General features: G+C 43.6%; 1 protein-coding gene and 1 pseudogene across 4 annotated transcripts in view; both read right to left on the bottom strand.

Annotated features, from left to right (window-relative positions):
- Pctp (phosphatidylcholine transfer protein) overlaps positions 1-26,597 on the bottom strand; it is a 42,149-nt gene that overhangs the window by 10,025 nt on the left and 5,527 nt on the right. Inside the window, exons 2-6 of one of the 3 annotated variants that reach the window (XM_034507234.2) lie at positions 19,157-19,274; positions 17,432-17,511; positions 15,935-16,106; positions 14,815-14,882; positions 7,117-8,321 (exon numbers count right to left, since the gene is read on the bottom strand). In XM_034507234.2, the coding sequence (XP_034363125.1) occupies positions 8,256-8,321; positions 14,815-14,882; positions 15,935-16,106; positions 17,432-17,511; positions 19,157-19,274 (504 nt within the window). In that variant the 3' untranslated portion in view covers positions 7,117-8,255. Of the gene's footprint in view, positions 1-7,116; positions 8,322-14,814; positions 14,883-15,934; positions 16,107-17,431; positions 17,512-19,156; positions 19,275-26,597 lie in introns of those variants that run through there. The other 2 variants (XM_076936036.1, XM_034507233.2) reach the window with 2 other exon arrangements.
- LOC117710242 (NACHT, LRR and PYD domains-containing protein 4A pseudogene) lies at positions 676-5,696 on the bottom strand (annotated as a pseudogene). The gene is made up of 2 exons (XR_013111107.1): positions 1,092-5,696; positions 676-869 (listed from the first exon to the last, which is right to left on the bottom strand). The product of XR_013111107.1 is annotated as an NACHT, LRR and PYD domains-containing protein 4A pseudogene (transcript).

Genomic DNA, 26,597 nt, shown 5'->3' with positions numbered 1-26,597 from the left:
GTGTAAGGGTATGTATATATGTATGTGAGTGTGTATGAGAATGTGTGTGAGTGTGTGTGTGTGTGTGTGTGTGTGTGTGTGTGCGCGCGCGTGTGCAGGTGTTTGCAGAGGCCCAAAGAGGACACTGGGTATCCTGGAGCTTGAGTCACAGGTAGCTGTGAGCCATCCAGTGTGGGTGCTCAGAACTGAACTCACTTCAACAAGCACAACACAAACACTTTTAATCACTGTGTCTCCAGCTCCAAACATTTCCTTTATGAAGTCATGGAGGTGGCTACTGCTCTATGTCTGCTTGTTTTTATCTTAATGGCATTCTATGAGGAAACTGAAAAATTAATGTCAATTGTCCTTCACAGCACCCCTCCCCCCATCCCCCCATCCCCCCATCCCCCCAAAACACCAGAGTCTTAAAATCCTTAAGCTAATGATCTGTAAGAAGATAATTCCAAGTCACTCATTTCTGTATGCTGTTTAGGGAAGGGAGAGTTAATCTTTTGTTTCGCTTTTGGTTTTGAGACAGGGTCTCCCAGTGGCCTCTTGAACTTCTGATCCTCTCATCTCAACTTCCTGAGTGCTGGGATTATAGTCATGCACCACCACGCTAAGTTTATGTGCTTCTGGGGTTCGAACTCAGGGATTCTTGTACCCCCAGAAAGTTCTGCCTGTGTAGCTACATCTCCAGATCTACTTAATCTTGTTATCACTACTCACTGTAGTCCGTTGAGTCCCACTTCAGCCTCAAACAAAGGTTAGGGGAAATCAAGGCGTAAGAACTGGCAGCCATATGGTTGGAATGATCCTAACTGAACGCAGTGCGCTGGGGAAGGGGCAGCAGAGGTCTCCCAATTCTGGAGATGCTTGTTGACTTCCTGAGGGAGAAGGAACAAGGTAAATTGCCGATTCCTTCTCCCTATTATCTGGGTCAGTTAATCCCTGCATCCAGCTGCCAGCTGAGCTCTTCTCTGGCCAGGCAGCTCTGCTTTGAAATTCTCCCCCAGGCCACCTCGCCCAATGACGTCAGAGCCGAGAGAGCAGTGCCAGCCTCCACCCCCAACCCCCACCCAAGATGATGTACGAGGGGAAACGCATACTGTCTTTGCTCAGGAAACATCTGCTTGATCCAGCGGTCCTCAGGCAGGTCACTGCTTTATAAATTAGTGGAACAGAATGGGATGGGAAGATGGGGAGCTTCGGAGATTATGCAACCTCACCATCAAGAGTCACAAAGGCAAATGAGATGCGAGGAAACGGGGAGCAGACGCTCTCCAGGGACCCGGCCTGTTGCACATAGTCACATTTCCTAGCTTGTAATGGAAAACGAATGCTGTTTACAAGAGCTTAAAGTAGCTGAAATGGGAGCGCCAGCCAAGCTGTGTCGTGGAGGGTAAACTCTTCTTGGAAGCTTTCAGCGGCCCTGTAATTATTCAATACCAGGCCTGAAATATAGACTCCTAATGAAGAATGTTATTCAGTCTCCCTCGGAAAATGAAACGCCACATTCATCGGGAAGCAGAATCCATGACCACTTAAACACAGGTCCCGGGCCCTAGAAGCTGCTGGACATAACACAAAAGTCACTGTGTGGCTTGCTAGGAGCTCTCTAAGTACCATTTTATACTGCTTGGCTTCCAGCAACTGTTTCTCAGCTTATGAGCTAATGGAGAGGAACTGAGTATGCAGGTTGATTTCACACAGGGTATTAACCTGTAAAAAAGCAGACGGAAGGTCCTCACTACTGGCACCAGTTATGTCACAGGCTTCCAACCCAAGTTCCACTAAACGGCAGTTGGGATGTTTTATAGCATCACAAAGCAGCTTCACACCAGCATCTTCTAACTTATTTTCTGAAACGTTTAGGCCCTTCAGGTTATGGTGGTTCCTCAGTATTTCAGCCAGGTCCTGGCAGCCACTAGAAGTGATGAGACAAGATGTCATACATATGTTTTCCAGGACACAGTGTGGTAGAGTTAGAGCCTTACAGAGAATTTTCAGTCCTTTATCTTTCAGCTAATGTCAAGATGGCCCAGAGTTTTGTTCCACTGAAGAACATAAGAAAGGTATTCCCAACATTGCTCACTGAGGGAGCAGCTGGCCAATACTAAGTTCTTCAGAATACAGTCTGGGTGGCACAAAGCCTTACACAGTGAGTATACGCCTTGGTCCAAGTTGTTGTATGCCAAATCAAGAGTCTTCGAGGTCTTGCTCCTCATCAGGACTAAGGCAATGTTCTCACAGTCATCAGGTAAAAAGGGCACAGTTTTGTAGGTCCAGCCTTTCTATGTTGCATTCTGCCTGGGTCAAGACATCACACAATAGTTTGACATCAGTGCGGGAATGGTGTGTGAAAGTGAGGTCCAAGTATTGCAAACAGCTCTTCTGAATCAAATCAAAGAACAGGTGCTTTGAAGGTAAGAAGGACTCATTATTTGCCTCAAGTATTTTAATGGTGCACGTGCTGTAATTCAAATGGTTATACAAGACAGAAAAGGCTTGATCACTGAAACTAATTTGTTTCATTTGGAGTTCCTGGATGTTCTTACTGCTTATGAATACAGAACATATTTGATTCCAATAGGTTAGAAGTTTTTCCATATAGCTGTGTTCCTGTTCTTCTTTCAGGACAGTTTGGGTTGAAAAGGATAGTTTCTTCAGGGTATAACAGTGTTTTAAGCAGTAAGCACCAACAATAATATCAGAATAATTTTTCACCACAGTTAATCTGTTTCATGCAGTTCATTGCCTGTATTGAGAAAGCTTCATCCTCTATTTCATAAAGACAATAAAACGACTTCATACCATCTATCTCTTTTTGAAGCTTTTCCTCGATACTTATGGTTTCCAGGCACTGATACAACTGATGCTTTACTTCCTGGGACAACTGGTGGCCAAAAAATGCCACTAGTTTTTCTTGTTCCAATTCATGTAAAAGGCCAAAGATGAAACTGCCTAAAAAGATCCACTGTGTTTTGACATTTTTTAGAAACATAATGAAGAGTGTCTCTACACAGTCCACATATTCACAAGGGTGGTCCTCATGGCTCTTTAGCAGATAAAAGATAGCAGCACAGACCTCCTGGATAAATGGGTGAAGGAATATGTAAGAATTTTCAGATTCCCTGATCTAAGTATTCCAATGTCCAGCAGTGTGGGGATATCAGAGTCCATGATCCCATTTCTCCTGAGAGCTTCCTCGACAAACAAAAATGTATCAGTCCACATGCCTTCAGCAGCTAGAAAACATAAGCCCTGGAGCTGGTCTTGGCTTTTCTTACTTGGATATTGAGCGTTTGGGGGAATGAACAAATTGAAGATGTAAGTGATATACAGGGAGGTGATACATCGGCAGCTGGAGGCTGGATCTCTTCCCTTCTCTATCTCCTCTTTTAGTCAAGTAGCCACCATGCAGCAGAGCACAGGGACATGACAGACAGTGAACAGCTGCTCATTTTCTCTCACCAATCTGAAGGCCTCCTCTGCTCTGTTCATATCTTGTAAAAAGTTCTGGAAATACAACTTAATATTGCTCTCCGTGAATCCTGGTATTGTTGTCACATTTGTATCCTCAAACATGTATTCTATTTTCTCAAATGTCTCTGGGGTAGTAGAGATGAGGAGAGAGGATTCAGGGAGCATCTTTCTCCTCAGCAAACTGCTTATCAGTATATTCACTGGCTGCTTTTCCATGCAGTTATCACACAGCTCCGGTTCCCGTTTGGACAGATCACATTCCATCACTTCCAAGCTGTCGATGACAAATAAGAGTTTCTCAAGTTGGGATAGGATCTCCGCTATGGGAACTGAGGCACTGGGCCACTCTCCAGAGATCAGTTCAGCCAGGCTAGCTCTCTGCAACTGCTTCACATCTTCGACAGCAGAAGTAGAAGATGTAGGAGAATTTGTTTTGAAACAACAGGCCCTCTGACCAGGTAAGCATTAACTTTTTCAATATAAATGTCTTACCAATTCCAGCCACTCCTTCTATGAACACCATGGGTGGCTTCATTTCAGTTGTATTTGATAGGAAAAGGTTCTCAAAACTATCAAAGGTATCTTGGGTAAGTGTCTGATTTAATAAGACCTGAATACTGGTGTTGAATACTCTGGAATTGTCATCGATCAGTTTCATCTTCAAATGAGCTTGATATAACTTCGGGTATCCATGAATCTCTCTTTTGGCTCTCTTTATGAGATCCTTCCTATTGAGCTTGTGGAAGATTTTAAAGGTCACATCCCAGGCTTGCTTCTCTTCAAAATGTTTCAACAGTAAGTTGGCAAGCTCTTCCCGAGATGCCTTCTTCAAATTTGTCTAAGAAACTTGTGTCCGCCCCAATTGCAAAATCTCCTGGTTGAGAAACTTCTTAAACATCACATCTACACCCACTAGAACCAGTGGAAAACAAGATCATTACTTCCTCAAATCCTCCAAAACTTGCTCTGTCTGCATCCACAGACAATCCCTTCCACTCTATCTGGCTTTTCTTGACTTTGACATCCTGTCTGTTTTTTAATCCTGGGACTCATCTTTCTGAAGATACTAGTCTTCAGATGCCCATCCTTGACCTTCAGTGAAACACCAAAGCTATACTCTGCTTTGGAAATGCTACTGAAGCATGGACAACTCTGTTTCGTTCAGAACAGAGTAAGAAGGCCTTGAGAACCTTGGAGGATCCCCCCAGAGTCACACAAAAGGAACCCTATGATTATAGATGTCAATGGACCATACAGATGTCAAAGGACCATAGGAGAAAATGGAAGGCATTAGGAGTGAATAAATCTTCTCAGGTCATTGCTCCAGCTACAATTCTTCAGAACTCACTGGTGGCTTTGATATCAAATCCTGAGTCCTCGGGTGGCTTTCAGGATCTCCCCTGGGCTATATAGGCTACTTCAGTCATGCAGAATACCAGGCTATTGCTCCAGCCATATCAGCCCTGTGAACTCCTTTTCATCTAGAATGCTTTATCTTTTTCTGCCTTCTCTCAGTCAACTCCCACAGTTCTGTTTGGTCTCTCAGCCTTGCCTAGGGCCCCGTGTGAGGGCAGATGCCATGTGTCCCTTCTGAACATGGCCAGCTTTTCAGCAGCTTGTTCACTGTGCCTTCCTCAGCACACCACAGGCTCCTTGAGGGCAGAGGGCATGTCCCCAGCCTGGCTCATTCATTCCAGGAACCATCCTGCCTGCCCTCAGTCCTGAAGGCACCAGTGTTTGGAGAAAGACCTGCATGACTTAACGTCTCCATGTTTTAACAGATAGCTCTCTGAACTGACTGGGTGGTGTCTTTCCGATTTGTCTCTTCTGAATCCTACTGGGAAGCAGGAGGTATAAAGGGCAAGCATTGTGGATATAGGTCCTGAGGGAGAAATCTCAACCAGAAATCCTGGCCAGGGATCTCACTGTGAAGCATTTATGAGGGAGCTGACCCTCTTGGGGAAAATCAGTTCCAAGGTGATCTTTAACAGTGAGGATGATTTGCCTATGGAAAGAATTTTGTACCACAGTAGCATAGCTTCTCTTACCTGAAATCCTGGGTAAGCTGGGACTGAACCATTTCCAAACATCACAGCAAAATTTGCATATGGCCATGCAGTAAAAGCACCCCTCCCTAGGGCAGGACTAAGGTATTTTCAGGGATGGACCAGCGGGAGTGTAAAAAATCTAGAATTCCCCCAAACACTGATTTGGGAAAGTCAATTAGACTGAATCAGTGGAGGTGAACCTTTCTGTCAGGAAGGTTTTAGTCTTCTGAGCTTGATCATTTGTTCAACCTTCTCTAAATCATTAATTCACTTATTATCATATGAATGCCTCTGATATACTTCCTCGCTGCCACTGACCAGTGAGCAACCACTGTTTCCATCCAAACATCTTACTATCTGTGGGTCTATCTGATATTTGCTCGATACAGAGACTCTGTCTCAAAAATCAAGATGAACAAACAATAAGATCATTTGATATTCTTAGCATCCACAAAGTCCTTAGCTGTTTAAATGAAATGGTTTCCTTGGGCTGGAGAGATAATGCAGTGGTTAAGAGCAATGGCTACTCTTCCCAGAGGATCTGAATTTGATTCCCAACACCCATGTGGTAACTCACACCCATCTGTTCCAGGGCATCCAATGCCCTCTTCTGGCTTCCACAGGCACCAGACACACAAATGATGCACAGACATACATGCAAGCAAAACTGTAATATACACTGAGAAATATTCTTTAAAAAAAAAAAAAAAAGAAATGACTTAAGTGACATCATCTTGTGTCAATCCTGTTCAAAAGCTATGATCTTCGTTTACCTCTCAAACAGTCTGTGTCAGGGATCAATTTACACTCACAATGTAAGACAATTAGTTCCCATGTTTCTAAGATCAAATACCAGCCACTTATTAACAAAAGCATTTTAATGACAATTTTACAAAGCATTCACTTACTTGTATAATCTTATTCCCAGAATCAATAGGCATATGCCATAGGGAAAGTTTAAATTAGAGAGAAGCTGTATCCATTGACAAGAAATCTTTATTCTTCTCTCCCTCCCTCCCTCCTTCCCACCCTCCCTCCCTTCTTTCCTTCCTTTCTTCCCTGCTTGGCATGAATCTCTTTACTATTGTCAGTAGCAATCCTACCATCAAATTTAGATAAACTGAAGAATGGAGCTGGATTTTAAACGTAATTTAAGCATTTTATTGGATCCTCCTAGAAGTCAAATACATGTGACCTTGAATGTAAGTGAGCTGTAAATTCTCTCTTCTTACAAAAAGATCTATTTAAATTTAATGGGTGTTTTGCCTGCATGCAGTATCTGTGGAAGCCAGAGGACAGTGCCAAATGCCCTGGACCTGAAGTTATATAGAAGGTGGGGAGTTGCCACTGGTGTGCTGGCAACATGAACCTGAGCTAGAGTCCCCTGAAAGAGCGGCCAGCATTGTGAACAGCTGAGCCATCTCTCTAGTCACAAATTGTCTGTCTGTCTGTCTGTCTGTCTGTCTGTCTCTTCCTTCCTCCCTCCCTCTCCCTCTTCCTTTCTTCCTCTCAAGTCTTGAGCTAGGACAGGTATCAGTGCAAACAGAAGAGACCTAACTAATCCTTCTTCCACAAAGAAAGAGGTAAGAGGGAGACAGCACACAGAGAAGCATAAGTCACTGTCTTTATTCATAGAATACAACTTTCTTCCCAGAAAGAACACACACTCTAAGGAATCCCACTTAAAACAATTCCTTTCATCCTGAGTTTCCATATCCATTAATCAAGGTTTGCATAGAATGATTACAACTTTTCCCTGAGATCATTAAGGCTGTGTCTTGGCCACAGAATATATTTTCCTACAAAAAAAAAAAAAAAAAAAAAAAAAAAAAAAAAAAAAAAAATGAGGTTCAAATGCAGGGATCTGAGAGTCTCTGTTTTGAAAAGGCAGAATCCCTAAGGAAAAGGTGAAGAATATACCAAATCACTACTTCAGTTTCACCCTGTTGTAAACTATTACTGTCCTTCCAACATCTCCAAACACTCTAGAAGGGGAAGTCACCTTAGCACATAGGAAGACACTATCATCGGGCTATACACAAGCTATCTTTGAAGCCTTAGGCTTGCAGTCAAATGCATAGCTCGAGAGGTATAGGCAACGTTTTCTCAGTGGATTATGGGAAAGAAAAAAATCCAGATGTGGGTAATTAGAAAAACTTGGTCATCTCAGCATGTGCTCAGTCAGACCTGGGACACTCCTCAGAGAGGTCTGATATCACAGCAACTACTGATCCTGCCCAAGTAGGAACACAGCCACACTTGCTTGTCACCTCAAATCCTAGCCTATCCAAGTCAGCATGGCATCAAGAGAACAGACATCACTGTATCTCCAGTGTTCACAGAAGGTCAACTGTGGATCAAAAACCACTTCTAGTTGTAAGAGTGATGAAATGAGCCTGCTTTCCAGGAAGGCCTGCTCTTATACCTTGTCATCCTTCCTCTTCTCACTCATTCCCCCCCAAAATGGCACAACAGAATGGCTCCTTTTCCCCACTAAGGATTTTCCTAATGAAACATAAACAAGTATTGAATGGGCCCCCATTCAATAGTGGAAGAAGGTAGCAGGCTCTGAGTAAGACCAGTGGGAAAGAAGGCAGCGATGGATCCAGACAGAGGCAAGCTCGCTTGGGGAATGTGTAGTGCTTTGAAGATGGGAAGTATGAACGGAAGGACGAGCCTCAGTTGGTGTAGCACATCCAAAGATGTCCTTCCACAGATGCTGTGGTCCCAGTCCCTTCCTTAGGTTTTCTTGTGGTAGTTCTGACACGCTTTCACCATGTCCTTCAAAAAGTTTGGAACTCCATTCTGCAAAAGAACAGACTATGTTTCTATGTGTTCCTCTTTCTCTGGAGTGGGGGGCAAAGAAGAACAACGGGTTTAGGGGTAATCAAAGACAATGGGGCTTATGATCAAAAGCACAAAAGACCCAAAATAGAGACAATAAAACACCTGGGTAAAAGGAAGTCACTTAAAAGGAATTCTCCCAGGAGCAAGATACAGATGTAAATTAGGATAGAACCTGGTTGTAAATTGGGATGGAGGCTGGATAGAAACCAGGTTTGGGAATGGATGTTTGAAATCTCTTTTATTGTCTAAGAAGCAATTGACTGTCTTTGTGAACTTTGTATATATACCATCTTTTTTGGTCACTCTTCTGTGCCTCTTTCTTGCTTGAGAGAGGAGGGCCCCCGGTGCACCGGCTACTGTTATTCCACCTATTCATCTAATAAACCTCGTGCGATTGCAGCAATTTTCTTCCGTGGGTATTTCTGAAAGAGCGCTTCCCATGGGTTTGGATCCTTAGATTCCAACATTTATGGAAGTTCCACCGAGATTCGCTCTCCCAGACCCCCATGACTCCAGGGATTGGAGGTTTATTTGCTCGAGCACGTTTGTCTGTGATACTGTCTTTCAGTTCTTTGTTTTTGTTTCTGTGAAGAATTTGTGCCCGTGGCAGGGGCAACTATCTGTGTACTGTGTCTGTGCGCCTGTGGCAGGGGCGACTGTCTGTGTAACTTGGTTTTTATACTCATGGCAGGAGCAAAAACTGAATAAGCCACAGAGAGCAGGACCCTGGGATAGGGTCGGGACCCTGGGATAGGGTCAGGTTACAAGAGAAAATTCAAGGGAAGTGGAAGCAGTGGGACAGACACACTGCAGGCCACAGTTCTCTGGGGGACGCCCTGGAGTTCATTTGTATGAGAGATAGGGTCAGGAACGACCCTTCTCTGTTTGAAGGTGGTCTTTGGCCACCACCGCCTCAGGCAGTGTTTGTTGCACTCTCATGGCAGTGTGTCTGTGTCTAATTCTGCTTGCGTTGTTCATTGCTGGTGATATTAAAAATCTGTTAGATTTGGTTCAACATAGGCTGACTAAGTCGTCTGAACCTGTTAAGTTAGGTCCAGTGTAGGCTGACCATGTCGTCTGGTTATTAGTCTCCCACTGGCAGTTTTTCTGTCTTGATTGTGTCTGTTTTCATGACAAACTGTCTGTGTATTAGTTGTCTTTTTGTGATTTTAGACTCTGACGTTATTTTAGACTGAATGGACTGTGTTAAAGATCCTGATTAACTCTTAAAAAGTTAAAAAAGGAGAGAGAGAGAGAGAGAGAGAGAGAGAGATCTTTCTTCTCGTCGTCAGTACTTCTTGAGACAACCGAGAGAGATAAAAGAGCACCGGGGAGGTTAAGACTTGGTCATAAGAGATAATTAGAGTTGCTATTTAATAAAATCTTACTTGCCTACCTTAAAAGGTTTACTCACTATGCTGGGCTGCTATCTATTTGATTCTTTTGAGAGGAAAAACTGCAGTTTCTGGCCACATTAACACCTCAGCCCAACCCAGCAGAAGATTAAACAAATAGCCTTTGTACTATCTCAGCAGGAGCTGCTGGGCCCTAATTTATGCCTGCTAGTTTTAGGTCAAAGAAAAATTGTTTTTTATATTGCTTAAAAATTGCCAGAGTGAGCGCAGGCTGGGCCCTTGCCCCTAACAGGCAGTGGGGGAGGCAGCAACAGGACAGCATGGGACAACTGCTTAGCCCAGAGCTATGGTGTGTCTAGGCTGTGGACCCCAAGGCCGCCTGCTGTGAGAAGTTGCAGGTTGCTCTGATTGCTGGAGACCAGCTTGAGAACTCTAAGACTGTTTGCAGGCAGGCTGACTGCTATAAAAAGTTACAGGCTGTCCTGAGTCAGAGAACAAAAAAAAAATATATAGACCTCCATTTTGATAGACTTTCTAGCTGTTGTTTATATGAGACTTTCATCAAGGTTTGGTTCAAAGATGAGAGTTCGGACAGGATGAAATTGAAGAAATAATAAAGAGCTTATGCTTTTATGTTAGATATAAAAATGTTCACTTTCTTGTTGCGTGTCACTTCTAAAATAATATTTTAATCAGAAATAACCCTTTAAAAAGTTTTTATAGAACTATGACCAAAGTTCCTATTTTGCCAAAAGTTAAATACAAATAAATTGTCCATAAGTGTGTCCCTAATAGGTAAATTCAAATAAGTGCCAAATGCAACTCAAGTTACATTTTGTGAAATGCTGTAGATAAGACTATTCATTCTGATTTGGTTTCTTTCTTAAAGCTTTAAAAGTGAGCTCACATTACACCTGTAGACAAAATACTGTTTACCGACTAAACTAGGCTGTGGTCTCTAGTGTAATATGAACAGCAGCCATACAGCCTCACAAAAGTCTGTACAGAGTTCTAGAAGACTATTTACTGCTTTTACAGGTGATCAAAACAATAAATAAGATAGAAGCCTTTCTTAGGTTCTGGTTTTCAGAAGTGCTTTTCAGGACTTGACTTGAAGTGCGGGAAAAGATACTGGAAATGTTCCCTCAGGCATGGGGACCCCATCAATTGATCAGGCCGTGGTCAACAGTGGGTTGCTTCTGACCAGATGTGATTTAAATCTTCATGTAAGGTAAGGGACACCTAAAAGCCCATGCCAGATCCCACTGACAGGTCTTGAGAGAGCTACATGGGACCCCGCTAATTTTGACTAAGACACATGAGATTAAACAGGGAGGCTAGAGAGAAGTCCAGAAGAAAAGAATAGAGAAAAGAAAGATAAGATAGATGAGATCATAGACAGGATTAAAATTATTGGCAGTAATAACAAGTGAGAGAAGATTTAGTATAAGTCTAGAAAAAAAAGAATAGAGAAGATAAAAGATTTAGTGTAAGTTGCTGAGACTAGAAGATAAAAGGTTTACTGTAAGTTGCGGTGAAAGTCTAGAGAAAAAGAGTGGAGAAGATAGAAAGAAAGTCTAGAGAAAGAAGAAGAAGAAAAAGAAAGGTGACAGGAAAAGAATTTACAGAAAGCAGAAAAGAGGGACTTCAATCAGAGAGAGATAAGAAACTCCTTGAAAAAAAGACCAGTGTGCACATTGCAAGTAAAGGAGCCAGCTTCAGGGTCCAAGAGGGCCCTAACAAATAGAAGCCAGGGCCAAGAAATTCCAGGCCTTGAAAAACAGCCCAAATGGCGAAAATATTAGCTCTGAGTCCTCCTCTAAGCCAATGGGCCAAAATATATTTATGGACTACCCGAAAAATGGTGGACTGAGAGATGGGCTGGGTATCCCACTCATTTATGGTCATCCTAGACTGTTCCTACCCTCTGTCAGGTTGAGACTTACTCCCCAGGATGGTGGCCCAGACTGGCTGCAACTAACTGACAAGAACTCACGGGTAGAGGAAAGGCTTCTCCTACTGACTCCAGCTGGGAGCCGAGGTAACCTGCTTTACAGACGGGAGCAGTTTTCTCCATGCTGGTCAGAGACAACCAATGTTACTGTGGTGGACACAAATGTCATCTGGGCTGACTCCCCACCCCTGGGCTCGTCGGTGCAGAGAACAACCTTGGAACTTGGGGCTGACAAGAAAACCAACATCTACATGGACAGCAGGTATGCTTTTGCCACAGCCCATGTCTGCAAGGCTATATACCAAGAGAGGAAACCCTGATGAAGCCAGCAACTGTAAGTTGCCCAGGACACCAAAAGGGAGGAGACTCAGTGGCCTGAGGCAATAACCAGACAGAAGAGGAGCCTGTTCTGGTTGTGGGCCTAAGAGATGGCCTCACTTAAAACAGAATAAGAGAAAGAACTTTGATTGCTAGCCATCCTGTCAGCTACTATCTAGAGGAAAAGAGGCAATGGTGCACACAACAAGAGAGAACTATACTCCCCAGAAAACAAAAGACTTACCAGGCTAAATACACAGATAGACTCTTAAGATATGAGTACAACCAAGCAGCCAAGAGATTTAAAGCATATAATAGACCTCAGGTTTTTGGGCCAGAAAAATAATAAGATAGTGTAAGATATGCCAGCAAACAAAGGCTTATGAAACTTAGAGTAAATAAGAAAATACCTAAGAGAAAATAGCCTAGAATAGAGATTTTAGAGTATCTGAGATAATTAGATCAGAAAGCAGCCTTGCTTTTGTTTCTAAGATAAGTCAGAAATTGTCAGAGATATTAGAGACTAATTAGAAGCTCCACTGTTTATACTGTCTCCAGAGCTCAGGACAGATAGAGAGAATAAACAGAACCCTAAAAAAACCTAAATTACCCCTGAGAACTGGTGCTGACTAGAGTGTCCCTTTTCTTGTCCCTATTCCAAACCCAGAATGTCCCTCTTGTGTGAGAGATGATTTTTCAGGCTACTAAGAAACTATTCCTGGTGCTGTCGACCATCCCGACCTTCGCTAAAGTAGATGCTGCCTGACTTCACATAACTTGGGCCAACACCTGCATCTCATGCCAACTGGAGAGAACAGCCAGACACCTGAACAACCCCCTCAGGCTCAAGATCACCTGCTGTTTTACAAGGCCAAGGACCATTGGGCCTTGACTCCTGAGATATGCCCATCCTGGAGACATAGGGATAGAGATTGCCCAATTGTCAGAGATAAGAGACATTTTTAAACTGTGTCCCAGACATAGCCTTAAAGAGTGGGACTTAAGATACCAGCAGGCCCATCAGTATATATATATATATATATATATATATATATATATATATATATATATATATAGAGAGAGAGAGAGAGAGAGAGAGAGAGACAGCTACTTTACTTAAGTACATACTAGAGACCATCCAGGGGGTGAGAAAAAGATAGTTAAAGATTCAATGACAAAGATATAGTTAGATGCTTAGACAACAATATCACTCTGTACACCTAGATGATGATTCATAATTCCAAGATTGGACTTTGACCATAAGAGAAAAGAAGGAAATGTGAGAATAAATTGTAAAAATGAAATTTTAGGTCTCAACATGAAAGATTCTTGGGTTCAGAGTTTCAATTTACACTCAAGTGTTAGCTGCCCCTGGGGTACATTCCAAGGGCTTGAATAAACATTTCAAAAGCACAAAAGACCCAAGATAGAGGCAATAAAATACCTGGGTAAATGGAAGTCACTTAAAAGGAATTCTCCCAGGAACAAGATACATATGTAAATTAGGATAGAGCCTGGTTGTAAATTGGGATGGAGACTGGCTGGAAACCAGGTTTGGGAATGGATGTTTGAAATCTCTTTTATTGTCTAAGCAATTGACTGTCTTTGTGAAGTTTGTATATATACCATCCTTTTTGGTCACGAGGAGGGCCCTGGTGCACCGGCTACTGTTATTCCACCTATTCATCTAATAAACCTCATGCAATTGCAGCAATTTTCTTCTGTGGGTATTTCTGAAAGAGCGCTTCCCATGGGTTTGGATCCTTAGATTCCAACATGAGGAATGAGTTCAGTTCCCAGCACCTGTGTATGTCAGGTAGCTCACAGCCACCTGTCACTCCTGCTCTAGGGCCTCCAACACCTCTTCTGGACCCTGCAGGCACATATGCACACATCCATACACATATGCATATCATTTTTTAAAAATACAAAAAAAAAAAGGAAAGAAAAAATTAAAACGAAACAAAAGACTGGGATTACAAAGCAAAGCAGGAGTCGGGAATTAGATTTCTGGATACTTCCTTAAAATAGTGGAAGGGCTTGCCTTCCTGTATTAAAAACGGTGTTTGTGGTTAGGGGATGGGATATGCTGTTCAGTGTCAGGCACTGTGCAAGATTTTAAGAAAATGCTGTCTCATTGACTTCAACTCCAAGCAGGGGGCATTATTTATCTTCGGTTTTTGAAAAAGGAAGGAAGTCAGGGCTTTCCTAACTTAACAGAAGACTTTCAGTAACAGAGCCCAGATTCAGAATTGCAATCTCTGCCTCTGACATCTATAGGCATTCTTACTTTCCCATGAGCCACTGGCGTTCATCACAGGATCCGCACAAAGCCTGCTGAATTGTCACAGTGGTGCAGGATCCTAAGAGTGGCAGCCTATAGTGACCTGGGCCACTACCACCATTCCCTGGCCTTAGAAAATGAAAAACAAAGAAAGACAACCAAACTAGAGGCTTCCTTCGGGTCAGGGAGGGTCTGCCTGTCTCTAAGCAAGTCTAACTCTCTCATAAGCAGATACTGAAAATACTGTTGTCCCTACAAGGGGCAGCCTTATGTCAGGAATTTCCAGAGAGTGATTCTTGGAGGGTCTGTGGCCACCAGCAGGGAAGGGCTGACATTCCTAGCTAACAGACTCTTTGTCCCATGTCTCAGCCTCCATCCTGGGTGTTGGCCACTCTAATTCTCACCAAGTCACTCAACCAAGCTCTTCATAAAAGACTCTCATTACCCTGGGACAATGCCCCTCTTCAACGTGACAACCCACAGGCTAAGTCAACATTTGTCAAATACAAGATCCCCACCGCTTGACTCCTGGGATCTCACCTTGGCTGCCCAGTTAATGAGCCAGGACGGAATTTGGCCACCCGGGTTATCAAAGTAGTACATGAAAACTAAAAGAGAAGAAGAAAAGACAATTCAGAAGGAGGGGGTGGGGGTGGGACCGTGGGGGTGGGGCATGGGGCTGGAAAAAATACAATAACAAAATCCTGCAAACCTGTCTTCCAATTTGGGCCCAGACAGCACAGAGGACAGAGCAAGTGAACTGCCCCAACCTGCCTTGCAGCTACTGACACAGGGGCATTGTGGAAAATGCAGCCAGAGAAACACTTGGCTGTGCTTTAAGACAGCTGATGAACCCTAGACATTTTGCGTATCATCTCTCGTTTCATTATCCAGACAGCCCGAAGGAAATGACAGTTAGCGTACAGGAGGAAATAAAGGCTCAAAAGAGTGAGAAGACAGACCTACAAGCATCAGACTTAGGGTTCAGTTTTTGCCTGGCAGCCCACACTTAAGCCAGTAGGTCAGATGCAGATGCCCTGTGTTTTTCTTTTTGAGGACTAAAACTTGCTATTCTTGCGTCTCTGGCCTTGGGTTTGTCAGAGCTGGATCCTCCAGTCCACACCTGCCAATTCACTGGCCATGTTTAGGCCCAGCCCCTATAGCTCCTACAAGATAAGCCTGAAGCAACTCTTTCTAAACCCACAGGTTTCAATGTTCTGATTTCATCCGATCAATAAAGAATGAATGGGTGGTGGGCCTCAGCTTTTAAGAGGACTTATTGCTCTTAAGGAGGATCCTGGTTCAATCCCCAGCACCCATGTGGTAGCTCACAACTACCTGTAACTTTAGACCCTATGGAAATGATACCTTCTTGTGACATCCATAGATGTCAGGCAAGAAACACGTGCAGGCAGAACACTCATGTGCATGAAAGAATAAAATAAAAAAAATGTAAACAAACAGACAAAAAGAATGCATTGGGTCAGATTGAAACATCTGCATCGAGCCCCAGCCAATCTCTGATGTGGATCGAGATGCTCCCACTCGCTGACCTTCCGTCTCCTCTGTTCCCAGGCCATGGTTACATTCACTAGATAAGCAAAACTGCCTCCCATTCAAATGGCACTGGCTAGCTGCTGACCCGCACCCCAGGGTTTACCTCTGCTCCCCTTCTTGCCATCACTCTCGATCGCCAGGCTCTGCTTGTACTGCTTGACTCGGATTACCCCAGACTTCTCTGGAAACTGAGGTACAGAGATACTCTGGGCCAGAACCACATAGATCTTCCTCCCGTCCACATCCAGATCTCGCCGCTGGCGGGTGTAGACATACTGCATAGCCAGTCAAGGCAAGATGCCAGCATAAGGGCAGCCCACATTGGTAGCATTGGGAGGTCACTCTGTGCCTTTCACTTAGCATCCACTCCCTCCTGTGTAAGGCCCACTTCCCCTGCAGAGCTGAGCCTCACAACCAATGGTAATTCTCACCGAGAGTGCCTATTACCTAGCTGAGAGCAGATCTCCTGAACGCTTGGTCATACAAGGATCACATTCCTTCTTTTTCTCCAAGAAGGCACACAGGGAGCACTGTCCACTTCACTGTAGTCATGGGGAAGTCTAATCAAACACTCTCAGGTCCACAGGCCAGAATGTTCGGGGCAGTAGAGAAATTCAGGGGCAGAAGAAACATTGGCTAGAAATTGCATCAACCCATAGACGTTGTCTAATCCGCAGCTGTAACCACAGACCGCTATACATGGAAGGCATCCGCATTGCAACTCAACTATAGGAAAACCTATGGATACCTCCAATGTTGGTAGGCAGATGTTCTCTTTGAGTTAACACTGGTTGGCCAAGAGCAGCAAAAATGATTCCACCTCTGTAAGCATGCACAAAACATTGCCAAGGTCGGCAGCACTATTCTACCAAAGATAACGACATCTTTAAAAACTTCAGTCTGTACTTTCTATTAATTCTAAAATCAATGTACAAAGTGATGGGTTTCACGGAGGCATCTTCTTCCATACAAGTCATTATACTTTCCCATCTCCACTGTCCTTAGAGGGACTATTGTTGGGGCAGCCATTTGTACACAGCAACGATAATTAATATGCTTAGATGTTGAGGGTAAACTCCCTATATTTCAGTCAACTGCTTTACTTTATAAAGAAATGGAGAGGAAAATCCTGTACCCAGTGTCAAAAAACAGTAGTCAAGAGGACCATGTTGAAGAGTTCTCTCTTCTAACCTGGTTAGAAACAAAGCAGGCTGAGTCCTCCTCTGTCCTATCAGTCTGTCTGCCTGTCAGCTCACTTTCATGGGTCCCACCTGCTTCTCTGTGAGATCAAAAGGTCTGGACTAACACTCTTCATAACCTGTTCCCCCAGTTTTGAGGCTCATCAATTTCCATCTTTGACATTTTCTCTGAAAGTCACCTTCCAGTGACTCTGGGTGTGGTTCCTGTCCTAAGTGGCCACATCGAGAAATAATACTCTGAAGTCCCCGAAAGTCACACAAGAAGCTCTGGCACTAGCATAGAATCCAAGACACTGTTTTCCACAACTGCCCTGACATTAGTGGATCCCAGTGTAAGGGCAGCGGCTGAGGAACACAGCATACCTCGAGAGACAGTACAGAGTACGGTGCGGAAAGGATACATCTCTGTTGGACAGAGGGAAGGGATACTTCACCTCCCAGTATGCCACCATCTGTCCATCGCATGCCTTCTCATAGAGTTCTGAAGGAGAACACAAGAGGTTAATGCACCAGCAAGTCCAATGGCTTCAAGGAGCCTATTCAGCCTCAGTGTGTGACAAACCCCTAACTCACCAGACATGGAACTACTTTTTGAAACAAAAGTATATTTAATATCGCTGAACGCTTGCTGCTCAGGGATGGTCAAGAGGGCATAGAAACACAAAAAACCTAAGTAAGTCCCCAACACTTGTTCATTGTACCAACGGCATGCTGGGATAGAATATGAGGAACCCGGTATCAAGAAACAACCAGGTAAACCACCAGATGTCACTAGAGTACCAGAAGTACCATCAAGGTTTGCTTCCCAATGCTTAGCCAGACACTGAGGAAGTCGGAGTTTATCTAGCATGTATGTATGTATGTATAGGTTCACGGCATCTGGAAAACTAAAGGCCCACAGAGAGCTGTGTTCTCAAGCAGCTGAAACATGGCTGAATTACAGCTAACCCTGCGTTTCTTGCTTCTTTCCTCTGTCCACATGCCACCGCTTCAGTAACCAAATTCCCTTAATGCTCTTATGCCAGGCATGCAAACTGCAGCTCTCGGAGGCGATAGCAAAAGAACTGAAGAGCAGGGATATGCTTAGCCTGTGTGGTGGGCTCCCTTCTAACCATCCAGAGAGGATCAAGTCATCCGTGGGTGAAATGTGAAGGGTCCGTGTAGCATTTAAAAGAATTCCATCAGAAGCATACCATTGATTATGGAGCGCTGTGGCCCCCTCGGTGTCACAGCACACTAAAGACAGTCATGAAGGGAAAGGAATGAGTGGGCCTCTGCATGTTCAGAATTCATGCCGCCCCCCCTCCTTTATCGGGAAAACATGACTCTTTTTCCTGGAGTTATTTGCATGATTAGAGTAAGAGCCTGTATCTTCTGGAGGACACTTTAACAAGGAACAGGAATCTGCCCAAGACTTAATACAGAGGAACACAGGCTGGAGCTGAAGAAACATCCTGATGGGGGTGCCTCTTTGATACTTGCAGCAGTCTTGACTAAAGACTCCATTTGCCCTTGGTTGACTGTGCAAGTCTCTTCTACCGTGGCTGAGATGACAGAGGGCTTCTCTAAGATATACGGGGTCCTCTGTTTAATACTTTCCAACCCGGTATTTCTCTCCACTACCTAGACTATGTAGCTGTAGATCCTGTCCTTGCTGTGGGTCATGGAATGTTCTCAGTTTACTAGTAGAGGAGGTAGGTCAGAGATAACCACCCAGCAACACCACCTTCCAGTGGCTTCTGAACAGGCTGCTTGGTGCCTCCAGTCTTGCGGCTTCCTGGACCTCCAGCGCCCTCCAGCCACTCCCCCTCCCACTCCCACTCCTTCTTCCTTACATGTATATGCCCTTGCTCATTTGAAGATCTTTGATTCAATTTTCCAAAGGAAGTTTGAATGCCTGTCTTCCAAGAAGGTTTCCATGGCAATCACGCTGCATGTGTGAGCACAGCTCAGGAAGCAGGGCAAAGCAGCCGTGAGGACAAACAGAAGACTGACTCTAAGACTCTGTCAGGGTGAGTACCGGAAGTGGCGAAGGCCATGCTATAGCCTCAAGTATAGCAAGACTAAATTAGTCAAAAGTAGATTAACTCTCTAAGGATTTTTAATTTAAGCAAGCCATCACTCACCTTTCACATACGGGTCCCATTTTTTTCTGTAGTCTAAGTCCATGTAAACATCTGCAAGAAGAGCTGGTAAGCAACCTTCCAGGACACCAAACACTTTATACTCGTAAAGTCCACTTGGCTATGGAAACAGAGTGAGGGAAATGGTTTGTTGATACCAGAGCTGAGACTCCACATCACATGCAAAACAGCTGGAGCTGGGATTCAACCACGCCAAACACTGTTCTCTTCTGGGGTCTTGGTGACCACAGTACAGAAGCAGATACAACTCCTGGTCTCAGGTGTCGTAGATTCAGCTGCAGGTATTAGTAGAGGGACTAGTCATAAGCATTAGCCAGATGATTTAAGTAGGATATAAGAAGAGTTACATTGTGTTTTGTGGAGGACCTATATCAACAGGTAGGTTAAAAAGGCCGCTATAGGGACCGTCCAAGATTTAGTAGGGTTTCATGTTCTAAATGTCAGAAGGACCAGCCATTGAGAAATGAAGAAAGTCACTCCTGGTAAGAGTAATTGATAGACTGATGTGATTAAAGAGAGAAGTCTAGAACACAGAGTGGCAGGGGCTAGCAAAGGTTAGAGACACTGAAGCATCAAGACACTAAGGACCTTGGAAACCATGGTAAGAGTAAAGCTTTGATTCTTGTTGCTCTGGAAAACCTAAGGACGACTATGGACAGAGATGTGGCCAGATATGACTAAGGATAGTTTGGGCCAGATCTAATTAGATTGCAAAAGCTCAAAAGTCTTTTGAGTTGATAAAGAACACCACCATAGAGGAACAGAAATGACCTTAAAACTCATGCCTAGTTGACATCCACTGGAGGCCTGCCCCTTTACTGAAGACAAACAGAGAAGAGGAGAAACAGAGGAGAAGTGGTGGGTGGGAGGTGGTTGCTGGAGAAACTGGAAAGGCAGAGAGGGGAAACTTTGGTCAGGATGGTGGGTGGATAGACGGACGGACAGACAGACAGATAGAAAGGAAAGAAATTAAGACTCAGTGCACTAATCCAGATAATAGCGACAGAAACAGGGAGCTAACATCAATGGGGGGGAATACCAGGAAGGTAAATCCAATAGGAATTATTGCTGGAAGAATGAGCAGAGGGAAATAGATCATCAAGGAAAACTCTGTCAACCATTGCTGGACAAGGTAGGTGAGAGAGTGGATTCCACTAACACAGAAGAAACAGGAAAGGGGATCTGTGAGCTACTGGGGTGAGCAAGAGTTGTAGTTTAGTATGGTTGATTTCCAGGTATCATAGGCAGCCAGGGTTCAGCCATGGTTCTGAGGAAGGGGTATAGTCTACATACCCACGGAGCACAATGAAACCAATGCATCTTCAGAGGTCCTTTACAAGACAGAGTTCTTCAATTGTTTTTATTTGAGTAGGGGGGCGTTATATGTTTTTGTTTATTTTATTTTACTGAACAAGAGGAGTAAAAAGGGAACAGCTGTGTGTTTCAAGTCACGTTGAAACAGGTGGTCCTGTTGTTTAGAAAAAGACAATTTCTAGATTATAAGTAGAAGTGAGTTCCTTCCTTCTCTTGCCAAGTCACATCCTTGTCTGTGATGGCTCTAGGCTCCAGATGGCCCCTCCACATTTCACTGGGTCCAGTGGCAACTCAGAATTCCCTGGGCCAGGTCTGGCTTAGTGCCCCTAGTGTGAAGGGGAAGCTCTAAGGGACAAAAGCAATGACCCTACAAAAGCAACAGGGTGACAAAGCAAGTGCATAAAACACAGTCCTTAGATGGGGCTTGGGTTCCACTAAGGACTCATTAAAGAAGCCCCCTCCCTCCCCCAATGAGAACCCAAAGGAAGTATAAGAAAGCCTTGAGAGAGCCTTCTAAAGAGCAGCTTCCAGTTGGGATGGTATTAACATAACAGACCATATCCCAATTTAGGAATCTCAGATGGTTGAGAAGGAACTCAGCCAGCCATCCCACCTCCTCAAAAAAAAAAAAAAAAAAAAAAAAAAAAAAAGAAGAAGAAGAAGAAGGTGAAATTAGAAGTGAATCTATGGTGATCTGCTAGCTGTCCAAGCATATGGCTTGATGCCAGGGATCCACAAGCCAACGGTATCTGGCTGTATATCGCAGCATGGATTGATACCCTGAGGTTCTGATGAGAGGTCTCAGGAGAAACAGCTTCAGCCTGTCCCCAATGCACTGACAGAACGGAGTAATGTGAGGGCTTCCCCATACACACCCACTTAGACCAGTACAGATGCATTTTAATATATATATATTCTACATTTGCTCAACAAAAACAGGATTCTTACATGTTAAGATAATGATCATGGGGTGGGGCCTTGATTTACTGTGATTTTACTGTGGATAGCTATAAAAATTAAGACAAACCATTTTCTTAGATTAGGTCCCGCCCCTGCCTGAATGCAGTTACAACCTTCTGTGACCCTGATTCTATCTGTTTCACAGAAGAGGACCAGAAAGTCAAAGGGAAAAACAGAACGACCTGCAGCCTACATGGACACAGAAGAATGAACTATTGTGATGACTTCCTTTAGTCCCTCCCATTGCGTCAGGACTGAGAAATACCAGCACTCCAGAGGAACAAGACCCTCGCTGCCTGCCCCCTTCCTGGTTTCTTAGTCCCACTTTTGCTGAGTTCTTAGCCTGGCCCAAACTCCCGGATCAAAGCACTTTCCCATTCATGATTTCTAAATGCATCCAGCAAACATATTCATTTTTACTTCCTTTAAAAGATGAAGTGATTTTTGATCCTTGTAAAAACTATCCATATTCATTGTAGGAAGTCTAAAGACATTATGAAGAACGACTTAATGAGTGACATGTAACCTCACAGTTCATAATTATCTATTAATAATAGTGGAGTGTATTTCTTTAAAGGGACCAGATGTTTGTCTTCATAAATGAATGGATATGATGTGGCATCAACAACTGAAATTATTCTTATATTTACTAGTATATGTTGGGAGTATGGAAAGTCTGTTTCAGAATATTTTATAGAAATGAGTATTTCCAAAATGATCATAAAATTCTCCGTTCATGATCCCATTTTTTCAATAGAGGAGTTTTCCAAGAAAGGAGTGTTAGGGAACACTAACATTCAAAGGCTGTTTGCCTTCTTTCCAAATATTTAGAAAACTTATACACCAGACTGTGTTCTCAGAAACAGCGAGGAATCGACTCCCTGGGATTAAGTACCACTGTTTTACAATTTGACACAGAAAAACACAATGCTTAGTTTTATTTGAGTGGAGTTTATATTAACAACGTATCAGGCCTTTTAAAAAACTAGATTTACAAATAATTGAAAATTTTTGTTTTAGGTATTTTTCCAGGCTTACTGACACTGTAATAAATAACTCCAAATATGTTTATGCAAGAGATGTTTGGATTTTCCTGAAGTCTCCCACAGCTACCTCTAAAAATTTCTCACATCCCCCATTTATAGCAAACCATACTGGGTGTCTAATGCTCCATATCTAAGACCGCTTCCTGCACTTCGAATACTGGAAGGTTATGTGGATGGCAGTGAATTAACCAGTATCATGCACAGAATACAATTGCCAGAAGAAACAAGGTTTCTTGATATGACAAGGTTGGTTGATATGATACGCCCACTTCCTCCCTTCTGGGAGAGCTCCCATGAGCATGTGAATGGCTGGTGACTTTTCTAGTCTCCTGTGCTGGACAGCATCCAAGTGACGATGTCTCCGTGCTCTGAATGGGGACACAATATTTGGATCTGTGCCAACTCTTCTGGGACTGAAAAGCAACAAATAACCAGCAGAGTAGAAAAGGTTCAGAGTTTCTGGCATGATGGGTCAGCTAAACTGATATCTATAGATCTCTGGGTTATGGGTTAGACAAGGCAAAATGGGAGCTTTAATTAGGGCATCCTCAGTCCGGTTTTTCCTTACTTATTCCTAAAAGCAATCCAGATTGATAGAAATTGTTCACCAACATTGCAAAATTTTATTTGAAACTTTTGATACTAGGAAACAGTGAAAGTTTAAAGAAAAATGGCCATGTAAGCATAAGGACATAAGTCTGGATCCCTAGTACCCTTGAAAAACCAAGATGGAAGGTGGGAGAGGCAGCAGTTAAGAGCACTTGCTGTTCTTGCAGAAGACGTAGGTTAAGTTCCCAGCAGCCACAATGGGCAGCACACAATTTCCTGTAACTCCAGTTCCAACACCTTCTTCAGTCTTCCATGGGCATCTGCATGCACATGTAACCTCATGTAGGCATGCACAAATATAAATAAAGAGGTACACACGTTGATGTGTGTGAACACACACAAGAAACACTTGAAATCCCAGCTCTCCATCCTTTTTGGTGTATAATACACTTACTACAGAGAAAATACAAAACAACAATAGAAAACCACGTCTCCATATGACAGGACATACTCAAAAGAGCAGATTCTCCAAAGTCCCTTTCTTTGTTTCATAAACCATTAGCCGAGCTGCCTCCTCTCACTGATCAATCAAAGGAAAATATTTGTTAACTGAGCTGAATGGACTTTTCTCCTTGCTTCAAGGCCCTGACCTTTGACCCACCCTCCCTACCATGAGCCAACCCCTCAGGTGAACAGGCCAGGCTCAGAGTAAAGGACTATCTGATCTCTTGTCTAATCATGCCATCCTTTCCACTCATTTCCCATGCATGGTTCTCCCTAACCTTATTTACTACTGTTTAGAAGAGAAAATTCACTTGCCTAACTTTCACCACGCTGAAAACCTTAGGGCCGAAGAGCTGCCCCCATTGCAAGAGTCACCTGACTCCCTGGAAGTCTCTCCTGCTAGGTATGGATCAATTCTTCATTTCACATTACACAATGGCAAAATGGTGTTAAAACTTGTAGCTAGTGGAAAGACAATGTGATTGGGTATAACTTCCCTAAACACTATAGGAAATGCAAAGCATGGTGAAAATGCACAAGGAAGAAGAGAAACGACCATGAGGTTCTCTGAGAATAATGGAGCCTCTCTGGATTCTTAGTTGAGTATCTTATTTTTCTATTGCTAAGCAGAGACACCATGACCAAGATGGGTTTATTGAGGGTTTGCTTACAGTCTCAAATGACTCCACTTGTGCTCGCTTTGGCAGCACATATACTAAAAAAGAATGACTCCACTACCATCATGGGGATGAGGATATGGTAGCAAGCACGCAGGCAGGCAGACATGGTGTCAGAGAGGTAGGCAGCTAAGAGCTTACATCCTTATCCGAATGTGGGGGTCAGTGGAAATGTCCTGAGCTTTTGACTTCTGAAATGTCAAAGCCTGCCCCCAAGTGACACTTGTTAAAGTGACTCCTTTGGCAATACCACTCCTCCCAATCCTTCCCAAACATTTCTACCAAGTGGGGACCAAGCATTCAAACCTATGAGCCTATGGGGATCACTCTCCTTGAGTGAGCTTGTTAACCACCACAGTGAGCTTGTTAACTCGGGGAACTAGACTGATGATCACTGGTGCCAATGCAACCCCAAACCCATGGCTTATGCTGAAAAAGAAGAAGGACATATGAAGACCAAGTAGAGAAAATATCTCAAGGAAAAATGAGGAAGAATTCCAGAGAGCGAGAGCATCTCTACGGGAGGGCTATTGATGTACTGTCCAGCCTGTATGGTAGCCATATATGATCTTATGGCAGAAACTGGATGGAGACTGAGGTCATTTTTATTGAGACTTGTCAGTTTTGAGAACATCACAGACCAAGGTTGTAAGGGGTCCACACATGTGATGGTTTGTATATGCTTGGCCCAGGGAGTGGCACTATTAGAAGATGTGGCCATGTTGGAGTAGGTGTAGCCTTGTTGGAGTAGGTGTGCCACTGTGGGTGTGGGCTTTTAAGACCCTCATCCTAGCTGCCTGGAAGCGAATATTCTGCTAGCAGCCTTCAGATGAAGATGTAGAAGTCTTAGCTCCTCCTGAACCATGCCTGCCTGGGTGCTGCCATGTTCCTGCCTTGATGATAATGGACTGAACCTCTGAACCTATTAGCCAGCCTCAAATAAATGTTGTCCTTATAAGAGTTGCCTTGGTCATGGTGTCTGTTCACAGCAGTAAAACCATAAGACAACATGCCTTACGCATGCTTCCTTTACCTATTTGAAGAACTGAGCCTGCATTGCTTGTTCAGTCGAGTGTGCGGTCATGTGAGTCAAGTGGGTCCCACCCTTCTTCCAAAGGAGAGCAACCTATGGTCTCAGAAGGCCTTTATAGTGGGCATTAAATTGATGGTTAATGTTAAACTTTGCAGAGACACAAAGAACTATGTATGTCCTCCCACTAAATAACTCCTGAAAAACTCAAAAGCTGGAAAGGATCTAGGCTCCTGCCTCTGAGAAGCAATCGGGCCTAGGCCTCTCACCATGTGCTTCCCTTGGTGACCCATCAGTGGTCATTGCAACAGCCACATGGTTTGTTTGGAGGAGTTTTTCAATCACTTGGACATGCTATGATTCTTTCAATAGCATCAGGGACTGATACTATTATTATACTTGTTAGTCATAGTTTCCAAGCAATTTTACAATCATGATCTTATTAACTCATCTGTGTGGTCCTTGAGGTAGACAGGGAAGTTGCTGTGATCTCCATCTTCATGTGAAGAAATGAAACTCAGAAATACTAAATGACTTCCCTATGTCTGACAGTATCAGGTCAAATAGAGAGTGAGTATTCTAATATTTTAACACCAGTTTCTTCGACCCCAAGAGTGTCTTACTTAGCTCCATCCCATCTGTATAACAACTAAGGCAACCAAACCACATGCTGATGTTTCAAAGAAGGCCTGTTACATAAGATCTTACCTCAGGCAGGGACCGAAGACCAATGATTTAAAAGATCAAGTGACTTGATAAGAGTCAACCAATGACACTCAGTGGCAAATCCTGAATAACCTGTCCCTTCTGCTGTTCTTGTTTCAGAATGGACTTCGTACTGGAAGCTTCTCTAGGTCCCTAAGCCTGGTGCATTTGCCCAACAGGACGCTTGATGGTCAAAGTGTTATTTGAGATGCTGTTTCTAGGCTAGACACTGTCACATTTCCCACTGTTATCTCTAAGAGTTGTCTCCTAAACTCTGTAGCCAGAAAGGACAGCACAGTAGTGGCAGCAAGGGCTTGGAGCCACAAGCTGAGCTGAGTCTAGGTTTGCTGTCTATATATCTGTAAATGGGTCAAAGAAGAGTTTCCAATTCATAGAACATGTTTGAGGGTCACATCCAGTGATGCAGCTGAAGTATATGAGGGGTGTACACAGACATTTGATCTCCTTTCTCTGGCTTAAGAAGTGAGGACAGAGGACCACAAATTCTCCACATTTTTGGGAATGGAAGCCTACACATCACCTGCTCTATGTCAGGCAACAAGCTTAGGGACAAAAGTGTCAGAATCTCTCCACTGCTCCTGGGATGACTAAATTTTAAGATGTGATTCTGATGCTGA

The sequence above is a fragment of the Arvicanthis niloticus genome, chromosome 6 (assembly GCF_011762505.2).
Source record: "Arvicanthis niloticus isolate mArvNil1 chromosome 6, mArvNil1.pat.X, whole genome shotgun sequence".
NCBI classification, from domain to species: Eukaryota; Metazoa; Chordata; class Mammalia; order Rodentia; family Muridae; genus Arvicanthis; species Arvicanthis niloticus.
The sequence above is the reverse complement of the archived record's forward strand: the minus strand, read 5'-3'. Positions and strand labels throughout refer to the sequence as shown.